Genomic DNA, 21,602 nt, shown 5'->3' on the forward strand with positions numbered 1-21,602 from the left:
CAACGGTGACTCCTACAGAGACACAATGGTGGTACTCCTGCGTGGCTGGGTAATTACGAGCGCTACTCAAAAACGGCCTTCTCCAACATGGGGTCCTCAAGGTATTTTACCTCGGATGATCTCCATCAGCACCCACAGACCCCATCACCTTGGTCAACGTGATGGGGGCTATGCTTTAAAACATTTGGAGGTCACCGCAAAGAGCGGGGAGGAGGGACGCTTTAAAATTTTTAGCTACAGGGGCAAGTGTGCATCTGGGACTTAGGTTGTGGGAGGAAGAAAGAATTCAAAGAATTCAAAGAATCATAGAGCTGGAGGGGGGGATTTGTGCCACTGAGTGCAACCCCCTGCTCAACGCAGGAATCCAGTTTAAAGAACCGTGAGCCCTTTGACTAGGAAACGGATTTCAGAAGAACTTTTTGTTAAGGAAACCGAGGATTTCAAAGAAAAGGAACCTCAATCTGTACCAAGCAGGCCTGTGAGCTGCACTTACTGCTTTGCGAGCAGCGGCCTGACGTTCAGGAAGCAGCGATGGCCCCTCTTGCATCTTACCTGGGCGTCTACCCGGCGTGGGGAAGTTGCCTTTCAAGCTGGGAGACCTGGTTTCTTTTTCTTTTTTAGGGGAAAGCGTGAACGCAGTCCCCCACTACCACAAATTATGCAGTCGAGTTTCCCGCATTTGGGGAAATCGCAGGGGTCAGCACACCCGGAGTGCAATGGATGAGCCTCACCCTGGGAAAACCATCTTCATGATCATGGTGTCTCCTCTGCCAGGTAAGTTTTTTTTTTAGCCTATAGCACCCAGAATTCCCAGGCGGTCTCCCATCCTGGTACTAACCAGGCCTGACCCTGCTTAGCTTCCAAGATCAGACGAGATCGGGCATGTTCAAGGTAGTATGGCAGTAGGCGGAGACCTGGTTTCGAGGGCTGCGTCATGTGGTGTCTCTGGGGCAGTTGCCCAGCCTCTGTCGTAGGAGTGACTTAAAATTTCATTCATCCTCAGAGGCTGGAGAGATAAGTTTACAGTCCAACACATCTGGAAGGTCCCAGGTTGGGGAAGGCAGTTCTAAGCATCAATTCAGCATCTCCCTGCCCTCACCCATAACACATACACACATTTTTGAGAACGAGGACCTGACAAGTTTGCAGATGCCCAGGAATTCTGCCCAGAGGGTCTTGTGCCTCCACCCACACAGAACCCCCCCCCCCAATTTCATCGGGATCCTCTGAATTGCCCTGAGGCAGCTAAAGACTGACCTCTCCCAACCGGCTCAGAAATCATGCAGTGCCTTTTGCTGCCAGCTTAGCAGCAAGAACCAGGTGGTTCAAGGAGAGAGGTATTGACCAGTGAGGGCAGAAGGCAACAGGGCAGTAACGGCAGGGAGGGACCATGAGGATGCTTGAACCTCAAGGCTCGGGATGTACTGAAGATGAACCCAGGCCGATCTCCCTGCTAGATCCTGGCCCGTGCGCTGGGCAGGTGTGAAAAGCCAGCCCAGTGCGGGTTTTAAAATCCCAAATGTGCTTCACACGGTGGATGCGTAGACCACGTTCCCAACGCTTGCATTGGGGACAAGGAAAAGGTCACCGTATTCTACCAAGTAACATGTTCTACACACACACACAGAGCCTTGTGTGTACCTACTGCCGGAGTGGACTACTTGAGGCCCTTGTGGGACTGATGGGATTTGGGAGGGCTACAAGCTGCCCTCTGCTGATTTACTCTGAGCTGGGAGGACTTCACGGATCATAGGATCATCGAATCGTTGAGTTGGAAGGGGCCTCTAAGGCCATCAAGTCCAACCCCCTGCTCAATGCAGGAATCCACATGAAAGCCGACCTTTAAGCCAGCTGGCAGCAGGAAACCTTCTGAAGCATCTCTGTCCAAGCAATGGCCCACCTTGACCAGACATCCTGCCAAAGAAGGCTGGGGCTGACCTTCAGGGACAGCTGCAGCCCGAAGGGGTCTGGAAACAAAGCCCTATGAGGAGAGACTGAAAGAACTGGGCCTGTTTAGCCTGGAGAAAAGATTGAGGGGAGACATGAGAGCACTCTTCAAATACTTAAAAGGTTGCCACACAGAGGAGGGCCAGGATCTCTTCTCGATCCTCCCAGAGTGCAGGACACGGAAAAACGGGCTCAAGTTAAAGGAAGCCAGATTCCGGCTGGACATCAGGAAAAACTTCCTGACTGTTACAGCAGTACAAAAATGGAATCAGTTACCTAGGGAGGTTGCGGACTCTCCCAAACTAGCGGCATTCAAGAGGCAGCTGGACAACCATGTGTCAGGTGTGCTTTAAGGTGGATTCCTGCATTGAGCAGGGGGTTGGACTTGATGGCCTTTTAGGCCCCTTCCAACTCTACTGTTCTATGGTTCTATGAAGGCTGCAGGCACCCCTCTCCAGGTGGCTGTATGCCAAGTTCAGCAGGAGGGCGTGGCGTTAGGAAGAGTCGCTCCTGGCTGCCTCTCCTGTTCTGGGCCACTGCCTGGGTCAGTAGGTTAGAGACCAGCCAGACACTGAAGTGGGAGGTGGGGGCACACCTGTGCTGCAGTCAGGTGGAGAGTGGTTGTTCTCGTCTACGTTGACCATCTGGCTACATCACCTGTCTCGTGAAGAGTCTAACTCTTTTCCAACCTGGGGCCCGCCGGCTGTGATGGACTACAACGGGGCGTTGTAGTCCATCACAGCCGGCGGGCCCCAGGTTGGAGAAAGCTGAACTAGCCATGGGTCCAACCAGCTTGCTTCTTCAGACCTCCAGCGGTGAAGATAGCCCAGCTACTTGTTCCAATGCTGAAGCACCTGGACAACTGGAAAATTCTTTCAGGTGCTGAAGCAGGTTGCCAACCTCTGGAGGATGAAGATGACACCCCTCTGAAGGGACTTTGTCATCCCCTCTCCAAGCAGAGGAAACACACACACACCCCGCCCCAGTGTGCTCTGTGCACGTCACGTCTCCAGCCTGTGAAAAACACTTTTCCGGTCCTTGTTTTTTGGCAGTGATCAGCCAAGAAACCTTCAAATGAAAGGACGGAGCCCCAGATAATAATAATAAAAAATCTCACCTGGCCTTGGAATGGTAGGAATGTTTGCTTTTTAATTCAGAAATTGATTTTAATTACATTATGTAATAATATCACAGTCTATTTTACAAGTTTAAGGAGCAAAGGGATGAGGGAGCTGATATCTGGACCAGTTACATAGAAATAAGAGATGAAATTAATTAAAGAGAGAGGGAGAGAGAGAGAGAGAGAGAGAGAGAGAAAGGAGCCAGCGAGTTAACTTAAAAACAAAGAAAGAAACTATGAAGAACGGAGGTGACACGTCACCTGCCGAGAATGGGAATTCGGGACGCCAAGATATGGAGACATACAAAGGGTTTTTAAAAAACCTAAACATAATTTACAGTCCTGATGCGTCACGCCCGTTTGCTTGCCGGTTTGGGTCTCTGACGGAGTCCTTACCCCACGTCTGAGCGGAGGGCGACACGCCTTGCAGCTCGGCCTCATCCAGCCAGGAGGAGGGGGAATAAGAGAAGGGCCGGCCGGCCAAGGTTGCAACTTTGCACGGAGCTGGTCGCCGCCTAAAGGAAGGGAGAGCGGGAGGGCGCGCCTTCCCCTTGACACTTTTTGGGCAGGGTGGGGATGCGGCGCCAGGAACCAGGTGTGGGGGCGGTGGGGTGGGAACTAAGCCAGGCCCGAGCCCCGCCCCGGCCTTCTCTCAAACGTAGAACAGTCTTACTCTGGAAGTGCTTACGAGGAGGTCGTCGTCGTAAAACTTGGTTTCTATGATAACGTTCCCGCTGCGGAAGGGAAGGGGTGGGGGAGAGGAAGGAGGAAGAGACGTTCAGACGAAAGCAAACAAGGAAATAAAAGGGCTGCTGATAAATGGCATTTTCACTGGCAGGGAGGCATCGCTGGCCAGGCACCTACACCTGCTCAAGAGGCCCTCGGCAGCGTTCATAGGGGGACGTGGAGCCCACCGTGAATCCACAGAAGCGCCTCCTGAAGCAGGGGCTCAGGGCCCACCACGGGACAGAGGATGCTGGCTTAGATCACGGCCCTTAAACTAATCCGACTGCCAGTGGTTCTCCAGAAAATGGGAGAGGGGGATCTAATTTTCTAAAAAAACGAGGGCCTGCTCCTGGTGGTTCCACCTAGATCCATCCTCCGATTGGAATCCACCAGGGGAAGAGCCTTCAGCGTGGTGGCCCCCCTCCTGTGGAACTCCCTGCCTCTGGAGATCAGGCAGGCTCCGACCTTGTACTCCTTTCGGCGCCTCCTGAAAACATCTTTATTCCAAGAAGCTTTTCTTTAACACGCAGCCTTGGATTTCTGATTTTTGCTTCTTTTAAAATTTTGTTTCAACTGTTTTATTCTGTTTTTATTTTCATTTTACCTTGTACACCGCTCCGAAATTTTTCAATGGGGAGCGGTATATAAATATTCTAAATAAATAAATAAATAAATAAATAAATAAATGGAGTGTGTGAGTGCCCCGTTCACACTAGACCTGAACAGGGCAGCCACGGGAACAACGAATGCAGCTGCTATGTGGAGCTTGGAACTTTGGAGACGGGAGGACATTTCCCCGGCTGTTAAGGACGAGGCTGTCCTTTGGGATAGTTATCCTTTGCATCTCAACGCATTCCCCAGAAGATGCCGTCGCTTACGCACAGGTGGAGTTTAGCTCGAAAGGCCGGGGCCACAGCTGACGGAGCGCCTCCACACCTCAGCGGCCACCCTGAATCAACGCAGGACGGCATACATGCCAACGCCGTACTTCTAGAGGAGAAGGCTATCCATGGCTACTAGCCTTGATGGCTAAGTGCTACCAGTATCCAAGGCAGTAAGCTTATATACACCAGTTGCTGGGGAACATGGGTGGGAGGGTGCTGTTGAACTCATGTCCTGCTTGGTGGGTCCCTGGCCGAATTATTATTATTATTATTATTATTATTATTATTATTATTATTATTATTATTATTATAGCACCAACAATGTAGTTGGTGCTGTACAAAATATGGTGCTGTACCAGATTTTATTTATTTATTTATTTTATTACGTTTACATACCGCCCCACAGCCGAAGCTCTCTGGGAGGTTTACAACAATTAAAAATGGTAAACATTTTTAATTGTTGGGACTAGATGGACCCTCGGGTCCGATCCAGCATCAGGGTTCCTTTTATGTACCGAGCACAGAACTCCGCACCTGAGTGTTCGTCGGGGAATGTACCAGAACGGTCAGCAAAGGGAGTTGGGACGTTTCTGGTTGGGAGTCTCAGCCGAGGCTTGATGAGCTCCCGAAGCGGACCTGAGCAGGCCCCTCTTTTCTCGCCCTCTGCAACAGGACACCCCGCTAGTTTGCAGGACTGGGGAAAGGCTGCCAAGAGCATGGATGGGAAGGGCACCAGATCAGTGCTGTGCGCTACTGCTCAAGAACAAAGCTGCTAAGACGGACTTCCCCAACCTGGTGCCCCCGCAGAGGTGTTGGGACTACAACTCCCAGCAAGGATCTAGATGCTGGGAGTTGTAGTCCAACACTTTTGCCGGGGGTGTGTGTGTGTCACTAAGAACATACTTAAGAAGAGCTCTGATGCTGGATCAAACCAAAGGTCTGTTCGTGTCCAGAGGAGGGCAACCAGGATGATCAGGGGTCTGGAAACAAAGCCCTATGAAGAGAGACTGAAAGAACTGGGCATGTTTAGCCTGGAGAAGAGAAGATTGAGGGGAGACATGGTAGCACTCTTCAAATACCTGAAAGGTTGTCACACAGAGGAGGGCCAGGATCTCTTCTCGATCCTCCCAGAATGCAGGACACGGAATAATGGGCTCAAGTTAAAGGAAGCCGGATTCCAGCAGGACATCAGGAAAAACTTCCTGACTGTTAGAGCAGTACGACAATGGAATCAGTTGCCTAGGGAGGTTGTGGGCTCTCCCACACTAGAGGCCTTCAAGAGGCAACTGGACAACCATCTGTCAGGAATGCTTTAGGGTGGATTCCTGCATTGAGCAGGGGGTTGGACTCGATGGCCTTGTAGGCCCCTTCCAACTCTGCTATTCTATGATTCTATGATCCATCTAGTCCAGCATTCTGTTTACATAGTGGCCAACCAGCTATCAACACACAAGCAGGACACAATGCAGCAGAACCCTCCCAACCATGTTCCCCAGCAACTGGTGCACACAGGCTTACAGCCTCGGATACTGGAGGTAGCACTTAGCCATCAGGGCATATAGCCACTGATGGCCTTCTCCTCCAGGAATTTATCCAACCCTCTTTTAAAGCCATCCAAATTGGTGGTTATAACTACATCTTGTGGTAGTGAATTGACTATGCGCTATGTGAAGAACTTCTTTTCAACCATGTACATTGATGGTGCTATATAAATAAATAATAATAATAATAATAGCTTAGTTGGAGAAGCCTCTACTAGGTCTTAAGGCTGGGGAAAAAATGCTTGGAAATGCGAGAGCAATTTTCTTAACCACCACGTGTATGTGTGCACACATGTGTAAGTAAAATATCTGGGCAAGATTTCCAGCAGGCAGATGGGAGTGCTCCAGGGCCCTGAATAGATCTTTCCCCCTCTCTATAGTTAGCAGGAGCAGAATTCTGCAATCTAAGCCAGGACATGTAAAGTGCACAATCGACTCAGGGTACAGAACTCAGTTTGGAGCAGAATTCTGAAACCCTCGGATCACAGAAGAGGCACAGTCTTGCAGCTGACAACAGCCATGTTTGCATGTAATGGTGGGAAATTGTGGGTTGTGTACCTGGCATGTGCCACTTCATTTTGAATATGCAACCTCCCAACTGGAGGTTATTCTGTGATGTGCAAACTCCGACACTATGGGTTAATTATGTGTGAAACGACCCACAGTTAAGAACTAACTGTAAGTTAATTGTAGGTTGTTTAGCTCCTGATTAATTCACAGTGTCTGGGTTTGCACGTCACGGAATAAAAATAGCGGCAGCACGAAACTCTAGCAATTCGTGAGTTAATTAGCTCATAATTTGCCACCGTTGTGGGACAACATCAGAACTGGACCCCTCCCACAACTCCATTTTCCAGCTACCTCCCGGATCGATCCTTCTGAGAGGGTTCAACATGTGTCAACTCACGTTAGAACATTAGCCGGCATCATCTGTGACTCTGGAGCAGCCTCTATCAAGGACTGCCAAGTGTTTGTGGAGTTGGGGATGACAAAGCCAAACTCGAAGAACCATTCTGCAAAGAGAGGAAGGGGACAGGTATTAAGACCACCCTATCTGGTGCTAGGGAAAGTGGAAGGCAAAAGGAAGAGGGGCCGACCGAGGGCAAGATGGAGGGATGATATTCTGGAGGTGACAGACTTGACCTTGGGGGAGCTAGGGGTGGCGACAGCCGACAGAAAGCTCTGGCGTGGGCTGGTCCATGAAGTCACGAAGAGTCGGAAGCGACTGAACGAATAAACAACACCAACAATCTCCCCTACTGCACTGCTAAAACCCATCTAAGCAAGTTCACTGTCTAGCTCCTTCCTATCTCTCCTCTCTCATCTCACACTATTGCCCCGCTCGTGCTCTTCGCTCCTCTGATGCCATGTTTCTCACCTGCCCAAGGGCCTCTACTTCCCTTGCTCGGCTCCGCCCATTTTCTTCTGCTGCCCCTTACGCCTGGAACGCTCTTCCAGAACATTTGAGAACTACAAGTTCAACCACAGCTTTTAAAGCTCAACTAAAAACTTTTCTTTTTCCTAAAGCTTTTAAAACTTGATTTTGTTCTGACTTTATACTGTTAGTTTTACCCTACCCTGTGCCTGTTTACCCTACCCTGTACCTGTTTGCATTCTCTTCCCCTCCTTATTGTTTTACTATGATTTTATTAGATTGTAAGCCTATGCGGCAGGGTCTTGCTATTTACTGTTTTACTCTGTACAGCACCATGTACATTGATGGTGCTATATAAATAAATAATAATAATAATAATAATAAGTTACTCTCTGCACTGATGGCTTCTCAGCATACAGGCCAGATCACATGCTCACCAGCTCCCACGAGAAACTGAACCCCCCACAAAGTTTGTACAGATGTGTTTCAGCGATAGCCAACCCACGAGAAATCAGTGGAAGTTATGAGGACTGATGCCCGGAAGCTGATCTACACAGCCACTTAACAGCTTCACACATGTCCAGGCTCTCAGGCTCAGCCGTTTACGTGTTTGCTTTGCCTGAATCTTTTCAAAAGCGGTGTTGGTGCTGACAAGCCATTCAACTTTGACGTTAGCACTCAACCCATCTCTTCACAGAAGGGCATTCTGTCAATGCCCTTCCAGGGGTCTGGAAACAAAGCCCTATGAAGAGAGACTGAAAGAACTGGGCCTGTTTAGCCTGGAGAAGAGAAGATTGAGGGGAGACATGATAGCACTCTTCAAATACTTAAAAGGTTGTCACACAGAGGAGGGCCAGGATCTCTTCTCGATCCTCCCAAAGTGCAGGACACGGAATAACGGGCTCAAGTTAAAGGAAGCCAGATTCCAGCTGGACATCAGGAAAAACTTCCTGTTAGAGCAGTATGACAATGGAATCAGTTACCTAGGGAGGTTGTGGGCTCTCCCACACTAGAGGCCTTCAAGAGACAGCTGGACAACCATCTGTCAGGGATGCTTTAGGGTAGATTCCTGCATTGAGCAGGGGGTTGGACTCGATGGCCTTGTAGGCTCTTCAAACTCTGCTATTCTGGACATTAGGAAAAACTTCCTGACTGTTAGAGCAGTATGACAATGGAATCAGTTACCTAGGGAGGTTGTGGGCTCTCCCACACTAGAGGCCTTCAAGAGGCAGCTGGACAACCATCTGTCAGGGATGCTTTAGGGTGGATTCCTGCATTGAGCAGGGGGTTGGACTCGATGGCCTTGTAGGCTCTTCAAACTCTGCTATTCTGGACATTAGGAAAAACTTCCTGACTGTTAGAGCAGTATGACAATGGAATCAGTTACCTAGGGAGGTTGTGGGCTCCCCCACACTAGAGGCCTTCAAGAGGCAGCTGGACAACCGTCTGTCAGGGATGCTTTAGGGTGGATTCCTGCATTGAGCAGGGGGTGGGACTCGATGGCGTTGTAGGCCCCTTCCAACTCTGCTATTCTATGATTCTAAGTCTTTCCTCGTTGAGCAATATTCCCTCACCTAAGGTTGCCTTTTCAGTGATGTAGTGGAGCCTGGGGCTCACAGGGAAGGAAGCAGCACCCGGCGCTTTCACTAGCAGGGGCACCAATGCCATCTCTGCCCCCCTCAGGCTTGTCTGTGAATGGGCCATAAAGACCCATTCATTTACTCTACCAAAAAGAACTGCTCCTGATGGAAAGGAAAACTTCTAGAACAGGGTTTGTCGATATGGATCCACACAGCTCCCGCACTTTGGGCCTCTCCTGTCCAGTATAGGATTTCCATTATCCACAGTTTTAGGTTTGCCCACATGAGAAGATTCTTCAAGAGACTATTAAATGTCAAGGTCAGCCATCTGGACTTGGACAGGGCATTTTTTCCTAGTGGGGTGACTTAATTGCCAATAAGTGACTTAACTGTCTGTACAGATAACGTGTTGTATATATATGCCTAGTGCATGAGTGTCTTCTTACTTCTCTCCTGTATATTTATTTATTACATTTCTATACCGCCCAATAGCCAAAGCTCTCTGGGCGGTTCACAAAAATTAAAACCATAATAAAACAACCAACAGGTTAAAAGCACAAATACAAAATACAGTATAAAAAGCACAACCAGGATAAAAACCATGCAGCAAAATTGATATAAAATTAAAATACAGAGTTAAAAGAGTAAAATCTAAATTTCAGTTAAAATTAAGTGTTAAAATACTGAAAGAATAAAAAGGTCTTCAACTGGCGATGAAAGGAGTACAGTGAAGGCACCAGGCGGACCTCTCTGGGGAGCTCATTCCACAACCGGGGTGCCACAGCGGAGAAGGCCCTCCTCCTAGTAGCCACCTGCCTCACTTCCTTCGGCAGGGGCTCACGGAGAAGGGCCCCTGTAGATGATCTTAAGGTCCGGGTAGGTACATATGGGAGGAGGAAGTGTTCCTTCAAATAACCTGGCCCCCAAACCATTTAGGGCTTTAAATGTTAATACCAGCACTTTGAATCGGGCCCGGACCTGGACTGGCAGCCAATGAAGTTGTAAAAGGACTGGCGTAATGTGGTCTCATCGACCAGTCCCTGTTAGTAACCGTGCTGCCCTGTTTTGTACCAGTTAAAGCTTCTGGACCGTTTTCAAAGGCAGCCCCACGTATAACACATTGCAGTAATCCAAACGAGAGGTTATCAGAGCATGGATAACTGTAGCTAGGCTATCTCTGTCCAGATAAGGGCAGAGTGTAATATGCTGTTACGCTGTGAGTATTATGTTATTTTATTTGCCACGTATGCTGTAAATATATTTATCAAAACAAGTTAAGCCTTAGTAAATGTTATTGAAGAAACTCAAGTGTCTCTGGTCTCTGGTTATGTCATTGTGTTTTCGCACACTAAAAAGCTTCCAGCTATTCTCTTCTCTTACAAGAGAAATATAGCCATCTTGACATCTCCTTGGGAGCAGGACTATGGAGACTGCCTCAGAGAGTGAGTTCCTCACATCATTTCATCACAGGATGACAATCCCGGAGAAAAGGATCATAACCGAGTCGTGCAAAAGCTGCTCACCTGGTTGCAAGTGAAAGTCATAGAATCATAGAATAGCAGAGTTGGAAGGGGCCTACAAGGCCATTGAGTCCAACCCCCTGCTCAGTGCAGGAATCCACCCTAAAGCATCCCTGACAGATGGTTGTCCAGCTGCCTCTTGAATGGCTCTAGTGTGGGAGAGCCCACAACCTCCCTAGGTAACTGGTTCCATTGTCGTACTGCTGTGAGGCTGTGCTTCCTGCTGAACGGCCGTGGGCTCTCCAGGATGCCAGGCAGAGGTGGTACCCAGAACCTGGTCCACAGCATCCATTTAACTGGAGTAGCGAGGCTAGGAACCGGGGGCCATTTACAAGCTCCAACCATCCAACCTCCCAAGCAACCGGGGTGGGAAGTGTTTGTAAATTACAGGGCTGTTGGGGTCCGTCCCCGCCCCGCCCCGCTTCCTCCCAATCTTTCAAGCCATCTTTGTGCCTTTCATAACTAACACAGCAGGCCAGTAGGCCAGTAGGAATTCTTTACGGGCAAAGTCTACATATGGCGTATGCCAGGTGGCCCAGTGGCAACCATTCCTTTTGAGCTGGCAAGTGACGGGCCCTGGCACAAAGCCTTGCGACATGAGAGAAAAGCCACCAGCCCTCCGCTGTGGGGGTAGAGGAGGAGGGACAGGCCAGGATGGCCATTGGGGGACGGGTGGGGGGGGATGACACAAATTTGGCTGGCTACTGAGGGGCTAGCTGCTTCAGTGCTTTCCACCTGCTTCTATCCTTTGGCTTCTCCTCCATTGCCAACATTGAGATTAGAAGCCTCCTTGGGGCAGTGCCCTCCTTCGCTCTCTAAAATGCCCCGTGAATTTGCAACGTGGCCGTATCCAATCAGTCCGGTCATTCACGTGGCTCAGTTTCCAGTCAGAGACAGGAGCTGTGTGATGCTCACACCTGTGTGCCCATGTAGGGCCAATTTGTAGCCTTCCAGTTGCTTTGGCCTAGGGAAGTTGTAGGCCAAAACATCTGGTGGGCCACAGGTTGCCCACCCCTGATGTTCGGGACATATAAGCAGACATTTTGGCCTATTAAGATGCTTCGCCTGTTACAGAGAACCAGTTCGACCCAATCTGTTGCCTCTCTCCACCTCCATCTGGCCGACATTACCCACAGAGCTGAACGGTACCTTCTAGACACTGTCCCTTGAAGTACACTTTCTGTTCCAGGCGGAATTTCTCCATCTGCTCCGTCGAGGAGAAGTTCAGCTCCCGAGACACAGCCTTGCATTTCAAGATTTTCTTAGGAACTCGAGCTGGCAGAGAGGGAAAAAAATGAAAACAAAAATTAAATTAAAAACTGGGGCTGTACGCTACAGGATCGCTGGAGCTCAAAGCCAAGTTGCAGGAGATTTAGCCACGCAGGGCTTACGCTGCACACCTGCAAATAACAGGGCAGTTGTTTGGCATGGACAAAGCAGTGGTTCTCAAAATGAGCTTCATCTATTGGGTGGTAAGGAAAATTAATAAATAAGTAAATAGTGTTTGGAGAAATCCTTGGAAATTTATTATGGGGGGGGGGCTCTTTAATGAGAAGATCACTCAAGGTGGCTCACTCACTGCCCAGAATGCACCGGGGCTGTGTCCATCAGATCCACTCCACGTTGGCTCAAGGCTGCCATAGGAGTGCTTTAACGATGGGGTTTGGGTGGGCATCACGCCAATCAGGATTTTGCCAATAGGAAAGTTGGTGGGGGAAGGGGGCCGGCCCAAGGACGCAACAGCACCCACCCCTCCATTCCGCAGAGAGAGGCTAGCAAAACTGGCAGGTGAATCTTCCTTCAACACGTGTTCAGAGGAGGGCAACCAGGATGATCAGGGGTCTGGAAACAAAGCCCTATGAAGAGAGACTGAAAGAACTGGGCCTGTTTAGCCTGGAGAAGAGATGATTGAGGGGAGTCATGATAGCGCTCTTCAAATACTTGAAAGGTTGTCACTCAGAGGAGGGCCAGGATCTCTTCTCGATCCTCCCAGAGTGCAGGACACGGAATAACGGGCTCAAGTTAAAGGAAGCCAGATTCCAGCTGGACATCAGGAAAAACTTCCTGACTGTTAGAGCAGTACGACAATGGAATCAGTGACCTAGGGAGATGGTGGTCTCTCCCACACGAGAGGCCTTCAAGAGGCAGCTGGACAACCCTCTGTCAGGGATGCTTTAGGGTGGATTCCTGCATTGAGCAGGGAGTTGGACTCGATGGCCTTGTAGGCCCCTTCCAACTCTGCTATTCTATGATTCTATGACTAGGAACAGGAAGCACCCTCCACTATACCTGAGGCAGCAGTCTAGCTTAGGGGTGCACGGCTCTGTCCTTCAGTAATTCACTGCCACTCCCTGTCCCCAGTACCTGCTACCTGAGGCATCTGTCGTATCTTGCCTAATGGTAGGGACGGCCCTGACTGAGATGGGAGCATCTGGTTTTCAGACTAGAGTTCAGAAAGGGGCAGAGTTCCCACGATTTCAGAAACTAAGAGTGAAATCGAATGCATGTTTATAACCGGGGGGGGGGGGGGAGGGTGTCTACAAACTCCCAGCATTTCCCACAGCTAGAATGTCTGCCTTGGGAATGCTGGGAGTTGTCAAGACTTTTTTTTCCTGTCTAAACATGCACAGAATTGCACCCTAACAATGGCAGAACCCTTTGAGAGGCAACCCTTCTCCCCGCCAGTATGGGCAAAATATACTGTTGAGTTATCTTTAGCGCTGAACCCTTTCCATAGCTTTTAATGACATTTTCAGCTTTTTCGCTGAGGCACAATTCAGCAGGCATCAAACCCATGTAAGTTACTAAGCAGGTCAAGCACAGTGATTTTCTGCCAAAAGCACTATATATGAAAATATCAAGGCCAAGCGATCTGCAAGCTAAAGTGTATTTTGGGTGGGAGGGAAGGAAAAAGCCAGATTAATGGCTTGCCAGAGTGTCGCCTCCATCTGGCTTCACGTTTCCCGACATGCTCACAAATATTCTTATTAGGGCACAAAAGGCTAATGCCTGCCTGCATAGGAGACAGGGACAAAGACTCACTCTAGGACTGCGGGAGAAGCCAATTTTCCCCAGAGTGCTGCAGTCTTCAATGGTCAACCCTCTTCCTCCTTTTTTAAATGATGAGATTCCCTGTGGCTCACCAGCGTGCACTAAATTTACAAGGCAAGAGTGCCGACTTCTCTTTACAGAGAAGGCATAATTTGGTGTCCTGCGTGTTCTGGGCATGTTTAGCCTGGAGAAGAGAAGATTGAGGGGAGACATGAGAGCACTCTTCAAATACTTAAAAGGTTGTCACACAGAGGAGGGCCAGGATCTCTTCTCGATCCTCCCAGAGTGCAGGACACGGAATAACAGGCTCAAGTTACAGGAAGCCAGATTCCAGCTGGACATCAGGAAAAACTTCCTGACTGTTAGAGCAGTACGACAATGGAATCAGTGACCTAGGGAGGTTGTGGCCTCTCCCACCCTAGAGGCCTTCAAGAGGCAGCTGGACAGCCATCTGTCAGGGATGCTTTAGGGTGGATCCCTGCATTGAGCAGAGGGTTGGACTCGATGGCCTTGTAGGCCCCTTCTAACTCTGCTATTCTATGATTCTGCATGGAGGGATCAGGTCAATATCTTTATTAGATCTGTATACTGCCCAACTAGCAAATGCCCTCGGGATGGCTTACAATCATAAAACCAAACAACAGCAGCAAAAACATAACCAAAATAAAAATACAACACAAGTATCCAAATAATACAATATCAGACAATAAAAACTTTAAAAATATATTTAAAAAAAACACTGGGGGGGGGGGCAGCAGAATAATAATAATAAAGTAACAGATTAAGAGTTAAATGCCTGTTTATAGAGGAAGGCTTTAACCTGGCGTCTAAATGTATACAATAAAGATGCCAGTGGGATGTCCCAGGGAAGGTCATTCCGTAGATGGAGGGACACTACAAAGAAGGCCTTTCCCAAGACGCCCCCAGTTGCACCATCGTGGGCAGCAGCACCAGAGAAGAGCCTCCAAAGACCATCTTAGCAATTGGGGAAGAACTTAGGGGAACGCCTAGACCCAGCATTCTTTGCAAGAAACCTCACGGCCACCAGGCCTTGCATAAGGAATGCAACACACTTTGCATGTGGTGGGGTGAATGCCCCCCTACCAGGCCCTCCATGGGCCAGATGGCGTCAGTGGGTGTAGCCACAACCATTGACATCACCAGGGGAGGGGTATTCACCCACCCAGTTTGCCTTTCTCCATGCTGAGGGAGGCACTGAATTCGTCTCTGGAGAAAGGGATTCAGGTGGCGCTGGGAATCATAGAATAGTAGAGTTGGAAGGGGCCTCTAAGGCCATCGAGACCAACCCCCTGCTCAATGCAGGAATCCACCCTACAGCATCCCTGACAGATGGTTGTCCAGCTGCCTCTTGAAGGCCTCTCGTGTGGGAGAGCCCACAACTCCCTAGGTAACTGGTTCCATTGTCCTACTGCTCTAACAGTCAGGAAGTTTTTCCTGATGTCCAGCTGGAATCTGCCTTCCTTTAACTTGAGCCCGTTATTCCTTGTCCTGCACTCTGGGAGGATCGAGAAGAGATCCTGGCCCTCCTCTGTGTGACAACCTTTCAAGTATTTGAAGAGTGCTCTCATGTCTTCCCTCAGCCTTCTCTTCCCCAGGCTAAACATGCCCAGTTCTTTCAGTCTCTCTTCATAGGGCTTTGTTTCCAGACCCCTGATCATCCTGGTTGCCCTCCTCTGAACACGCTCCAGCTTGTCTGCGTCCTTCTTGAATTGTGGAGCCCAGAACTGGACGCAATACTCTAGATGAGGTCTTACCAGGGCTGAATAGAGGAGAACCAGTACCTCATGCGATTCTATTAATGCAGCCCAAAACAGCATTTGCGTTTCTTGCAGCCACTTCACGCTGTTGGCTCATATTCAGCTTGTGATCTACAACAATTCCAAGATCCTTCTCATTTGGATCTACACTTCTGCATTATAGCGGTATCGAAGTGCACTGATAACTGTTGGGACACAGGACACATTCCATAAACCGCTTTCGTAGCGTTATATCCTGCTTTTCGTTCCACATTTGAAAACATTTAAGGCAAGATGTAGATCTAGCCTAAGACAGGCGTGAACGGACTCACTCTGAAGAAAACAAGGGGTCACCAGAGGCCTGGCTAAATTGCGTGCCGGCAGGGCGCAATAGTGGACTTCTCGATGGGCGCCTATAGAATGATGCCTGGCCGTGGCGGGTTTTCAGCTCCAATTCAGCAGCAGTGATTTCAGTGGCAGGGAGGCACTGTGGTTCACAGCAGGTTCCAGGGATAGAAAAACTGGGAGGGGAACTGCAAGACCATTAAGTCTAAAATTTCGTAACTACATCTCTGTGGTGCCCAGAACTGGACGCAACACTCCAGTATTACAGCTTCTCCCAGCAGTCCCCCTGCTGTTTGGGACCCCTACATGGGAGGATTCCTCCAAGGTACAAGGCCTAGAGGAACCCAAAGAGGCTTCACGAGAGCCTCCAAAAGCAGGGCTAGACCCACGGGCCAGAGATTCTGCATCCCTTCACTAGGTGGCCCACCCGAAACTGGCCAGGGGCCCACCCGTAGACTGCAACTTACCATCAGCCCACCCTGGCGACGCACAGAGCACTGGACTTGGATCCGGGACCCAAATCCCTGCTCAGCCATGAAGTCCACTGAAAGGCTTTGGCCTCCTTACAGTCCTCTCAGCTTAACCTACGTCGCAGGGTTGTTGTGAGGACCGCATAGGCTCGCCCCACCACGTACAGCTTCCATGTCTCCTTGGTGGAAAGGCAGCCAACAAACGAGGTGCTGGTTTGGTTCGGAAGTAGGCTGGACGCTAGACAACCACACCCGGAGACGCCTTTGTGCGTTCCAATGTGCTGCAAGGGTGTTGTGCCTCTTCCTCGAGGAAGCCTTTTGATACGGATGCTCATTTAGGCCACCCTCGCCCCGCAGAGTGCCCCACTGAAATGAATGAGCATTCTCGTGCAGCTCCCAGTTGTTTCAGTGGGGTTTCTGCAGGAAAACACGTTCGTATGTTGGGGCTTTAGCGGTTAAGGATGAGCGAGGTTTTCCTTTAGCAGACTGTGTATCAGGGCTGTCTTGCCTGCCAATTCAAGAATTTTAGCTGATAAATCTCCAGCTCTTTGAACCAGCAATTAGTCAAGCAATTAAAAGCAAACGCACCTATTGACAAAACCTCAGGACAGATTTAGACTGAAGGGGTGGTTGTGATAACTCAACAGAGTAATAAATAGGGCTCTGCTCCGCTCTGCTTCGGGTCGGAGAAGCGGAAGCGAATCGGGGTGCTTAACTGCCTGTTGCGGTCCGGCAGAGGCTCAAACTGGAAGACCAGACCGCAACCGTGGCCTGCCCTTCCACTTTGAGCCTCGGCCTCAGGTGAAGCTGCCGCTGGAACGCGACGGACACAGGTAAGGGGGGGCCTTACCTGGCACCGGCACCACCACCATAGTCCGTGCGGCGACGGTGGCGGAGCCAGGTAAGGGGGCAGGGGGGAAGGGTCTTACCTGCGTCCGTCCGCAGTCCAGCAGCGGCTTCAACTGAGCCCGAGGACTCAAACCGGAAGACCAGGCTGCGGCCTGGTCTTCCTGTTTGAATCCTCGGGCTCAGTTGAAGCTGCTGCCGGACCACGGATGGACGCAGGTAAGGGGGGAGGAGGGTGGGGGGCCTTACCTGCCGCCGCCACTGCGGAGCTCCGATTCAGATCCGGAGCTCCGCAGTGAAGCGGAGCAGACCATAGGCGGATCAACGTGGGTCGGAGCGGGCCCAATCTGCAATTTGCGGCTAAGGTGTGGAGTGGATCGGGGGGGGTGTGTCCGTGCACAGCCCTATTAATAAGCAAAAGCTGCCATTCAACTTCCCAAGGCCACAATGGGCAGTTTCTTTCGTATTCCCTTTTTTCAGGGGTGCACAACCTTTTTGGACCTGAGGGTTGCATGGGGCCTCAGCAGGGGTCTGGTGGCTCCGATGTCAGTGGGGCGGTGAATCCGCTCTTGGTTTCAGTCAGAACTCTAAAGGAGCTACAGAAGGAAATCTAAAGGTGCTTCACACCCTGGAGTGTTCCTTTAGAGTTCTGACAGAAACCCGGGGAAGGATGCATCGCCCCACTAACATTGGAGCCACCAGCCTCCACTGACATGCATGAATGCACGCACGCACATGCGCGCGCACACAATCACTGGGGTTGGGGAGGAGGCTGCTTCAGGGGCTGCTGACTGAAGGGGGGCTTTAACCCCCTCCCCCTTCTGGCAACCCCAAACAGCATGGCTGCTTCTTTACCACAGTGGTGCAAACAGCGGCTCTGAGCATCAATAGACTAGACTAGAATATTTATTTCTTATCCGCCTCCTTTTGGATCAAGGCAGGGAACAACATTAAATACAAAATCACAATAAAATGCATAAAAGTGGTTAAAAACATATAAAACTGATACAATATTAAAATAACAATTGGACATGTTTAGAATAGAATTGGAGACGTCTAGAATTGATTCTCCATGCTGTAAAGGGATTGAGTGCAGGACACGGAATAACGGGCTCAAGTTAAAGGAAGCCAGATTCCGGCTGGACATCAGGAAAAACTTCCTGACTGTTAGAGCAGTACGATAATGGAATCAGTGACCTAGGAAGGTTGTGGGCTCTCCCACACTCGAGGCCTTCAAGAGGCAGCTGGACAACCATCTGTCAGAGATGCTTTAGGGTGGATTCTTGCATTGAGCAGGGGGTTGGACTCAATGGCCTTGTAGGTCCCTTCCAGCTCTGCTATTCTATGATTCTATGGATGGGATCTGCCTTCCTACACTTGTGAACAGTCCCTCCACCCAATTCTCGATCCTCCCAGAGTACAGGACACGGAATAACAGGCTCAAGTTAAAGGAAGCCAGATTCCAGCTGGACACCAGGAAAAACTTCCTGACTGTTAGAGCAGTATGACAATGGAATCAGTTAACTAGGGAGGTTGTGGGCTCTCCCACACTAGAGGCCTTCAAGAGGCAGCTGGACAACCCTCTGTCAGGGATGCTTTAGGGTGGATTCCTGCATTGAGCAGGGGGTTGGACTCGATGGCCTTGTAGGCCCCTTCCAACTCTGCTATTCTATAATTCTATGATATAGATGTAACAGCTCTGGCTGTTTAACCCCGGCAGCAAATTCTACCACTTTTTCTTGGGCCACAGTCATAGAATCATAGAACAGCAGAGTTGGAAGGGACCTACAAGGCCATCGAGTCCAACCCCCTGCTCAATGCAGCAGCTCAATGCAGTCAACACTAACCAGGTTCCCAAGAGGATTTCTTAACCAACTTCAAACCCTGGTTAGTGTTAATCAGGGTTAAAACCGGAAGGGGGATCTGCTCCCGGGAGAGGCTGCACATTCCAGGACTTGGCTCTCGACCCCATAACCATGGTTAAGAAACTGGAGCCCTTATACCTGGACCAGCCATTACAATAAAACACCAACATAACCTCTATCTCAAAACAAACGCACGTGACTTTGACGTGCAGTCCTATCAAATAAAAATGGGTCCTTTCCAGGGATTCACAACTACCCTTGCTAAAGGAGACCACAACTTTTAGTCTGGTGAGGACAGGAAGGGTTCCTCGCGGAACCTGTGCTGGATTTGGGAGGCGAGATGTTTTACTACGTCCGAGTGCTTGCCAAACTCAGGGTGGCACACAGAAAAGGGCACCCGAGCAGATCACGGCAGTGAAGCAACTCCCCTATGGGGAAAGGTCGCAACGGTGAGGGGGGGGGCGATTGAGTTTAGAACAAAGGAAAGTAAAACGGGGCATGATGGAGGTACGCATGGTGTGGAGTGAGTGGACAGGATTCTTTTATAATACTAGAACTCAGTGAGCTCATCCCATAAAGCTGATTGGTGGGAGATTCATGACAGATAAAAGGACTTCACACAGCGTGTAGTTAAACTATGGAACTCACTACCACAAGATGTGGTGATGGCCACCAACTTGGATGGCTTTATAAGGGGGTTGGACAAAACCAGGGAGAAGGCTATCCATGGCTTCTAGGACTGGAGGCAGTGTGCCACCGTGTGCCAGTTTATGGGAACTTGAGCGGGAGGGTGCTGTCGTTCCACTGTGGTTGGTCACTGTAATGCTGGAATGCACAGGTCTTCGGTCTGGTCTTGCACAACTTTTCTTATGTTCCTGTGAGAACCTTCCATTCATTACACCACAGACAGGACTCGGTTTAAAGGGGACTGGCTAGTTGTTGCTCAAGCTGCCCTCTAGCCAAATTTACCAAAAAAACAACAACCCCACAACCCTGGCATGTGGCTCCTGATTGATTGCCTGTGGCCTTCAGGATAAAAAGGCACCCTCCCCTGCTGCAAGGCACATGGTGTGTACGTAACATGCGTCCTGTTAGGCGCCAGGCAGATCCTGTTCCTTGCAGCCTATGCTGCAACAGCTTTTCACACCTGTCACGGCAACCTTTTCCAAGCGGGGCAGAAACGCGATGCAAACACTCACAGAGCGACCCACGTCATGTTTGCTTATTGCTTATTGTATTGTTGTGGATCGCAAGCTGAATATGAGCCAACAGTGCGATATGGCTGCAAGAAAGGCAAATGCTATTTTGGGCTGCATTAATAGAAGTAGAGCTTCCAAATCGCGTGAGGTACTGGTTCCTCTCTATTCGGCCCTGGTTAGGCCTCCTCTTGAGTATTGCGTCCAGTTCTGGGCTCCACAATTCAAGAAGGACGCAGACAAGCTGGAGCGTGTTCAGAGGAGGGCAACCAGGATGATCAGGGGTCCGGAAACAAAGCCCTATGAAGAGAGACTGAAAGAACTGGGCATGTTTAGCCTGGAGAAGAGAAGATGGAGGGGAGACATGATAGCACTCTTCAAAGACTTAAAAGGTTGTCACACAGAGGAGGGCCAGGATCTCTTCTCGATCCTCCCAGAGTGCAGGACATGGAATAATGGGCTCAAGCTGCAGGAAGCCAGATTCCAGCTGGACATCAGGAAAAACATCCTGACTGTTAGAGCAGGACGACAATGGAACCAGTTACCTAGGAAGGTTGTGGGCTCTCCCACACTGGAGGCCTTCAAGAGGCAGCTGGACAACCATCTGTCAGGGATGCTTTAGGGTGGATTCCTGCATTGAGCAGGAGGTTGGACTCGATGGCCTTGTAGGCCCCTTCCAAATCTGCTATTCTATTATTTATGTTACATCCTGCTGCTGCTTCGGGAAGCCCAGCACTGCAGATCACGTGGGATGCCCAGGCAGTCTCCGACCGAGCAATGACCAGAGCATCGCATACTCCCGAGAGAATCTTCCGAGACGGCGTGTTACAGGGAGACGTGATTGGCCGGCTACCTTGGGACGTCACCAGAGACCTTCTTTCCTCTGACTCCAGCGCTCTCCGCTGCTCTCCTGCCGGGATCCCCTGCCCAGAACTCCTACAAGACGCCAGGTCCTTCTCTTCCTTCAGATCCCCCACTCTCAACCACTCACCTCTTCGATGAAGCCTTTGGCTCAAGCCCTTATTTCTTACACAAACTTAAACCAAGCCTGTACAGCCCTGGGAGCCAAAAGGACACCTGCACCCAGCTCGTGTGCGCCCCCTGCTGTCTGAGGCGATCCCCAGGGAGGAACCCGGGCCTATTAAGTTGCCGAAATATTTTATGCTGCTGCTTTTATTCTTTTGTTGCTTGATTATTTATTGTTTTATATCTTTTTTGTATATGCAGCACCGTGGAAATACCTTTTTGAAGCGTGCCATATACACCCACCGAGTAAATAAGTAAAGGCCAAGCACACATAACCGCATTTCCTTCTTCTCACTTATTACCCTTGATCTTTCTTTTTCTTCCCTCTGTAGTCTCCTCTGGAGCCGTAGATG

The 21,602-nt window shown here is 49.9% G+C and overlaps 1 protein-coding gene, 1 non-coding gene and 1 pseudogene across 2 annotated transcripts in view; all 3 read right to left on the reverse strand.

The window, feature by feature from the left end:
• Positions 1-618: 618 nt before the first annotated feature.
• LOC134403255 (U1 spliceosomal RNA) lies at positions 619-782 on the reverse strand. The gene has a single exon (XR_010025791.1). It is a non-coding gene; the product is annotated as a U1 spliceosomal RNA (small nuclear RNA).
• Positions 783-789: 7 nt separating this feature from the next.
• Positions 790-908, reverse strand: LOC134403251 (5S ribosomal RNA; annotated as a pseudogene).
• Positions 909-3,076: 2,168 nt separating this feature from the next.
• PDE6D (phosphodiesterase 6D) overlaps positions 3,077-21,602 on the reverse strand; it is a 49,695-nt gene continuing 31,169 nt past the window's right edge. The window contains exons 4-6 of the mRNA XM_063131758.1: positions 11,843-11,968; positions 7,126-7,231; positions 3,077-3,801 (exon numbers count right to left, since the gene is read on the reverse strand). Coding sequence (XP_062987828.1) covers positions 3,720-3,801; positions 7,126-7,231; positions 11,843-11,968 — 314 coding nt within the window. The 3' untranslated portion in view covers positions 3,077-3,719. The remainder of the gene's footprint in view (positions 3,802-7,125; positions 7,232-11,842; positions 11,969-21,602) is intronic.

Source organism: Elgaria multicarinata, chromosome 8 (assembly GCF_023053635.1).
Source record: "Elgaria multicarinata webbii isolate HBS135686 ecotype San Diego chromosome 8, rElgMul1.1.pri, whole genome shotgun sequence".
Lineage (NCBI taxonomy): Eukaryota > Metazoa > Chordata > Lepidosauria > Squamata > Anguidae > Elgaria > Elgaria multicarinata.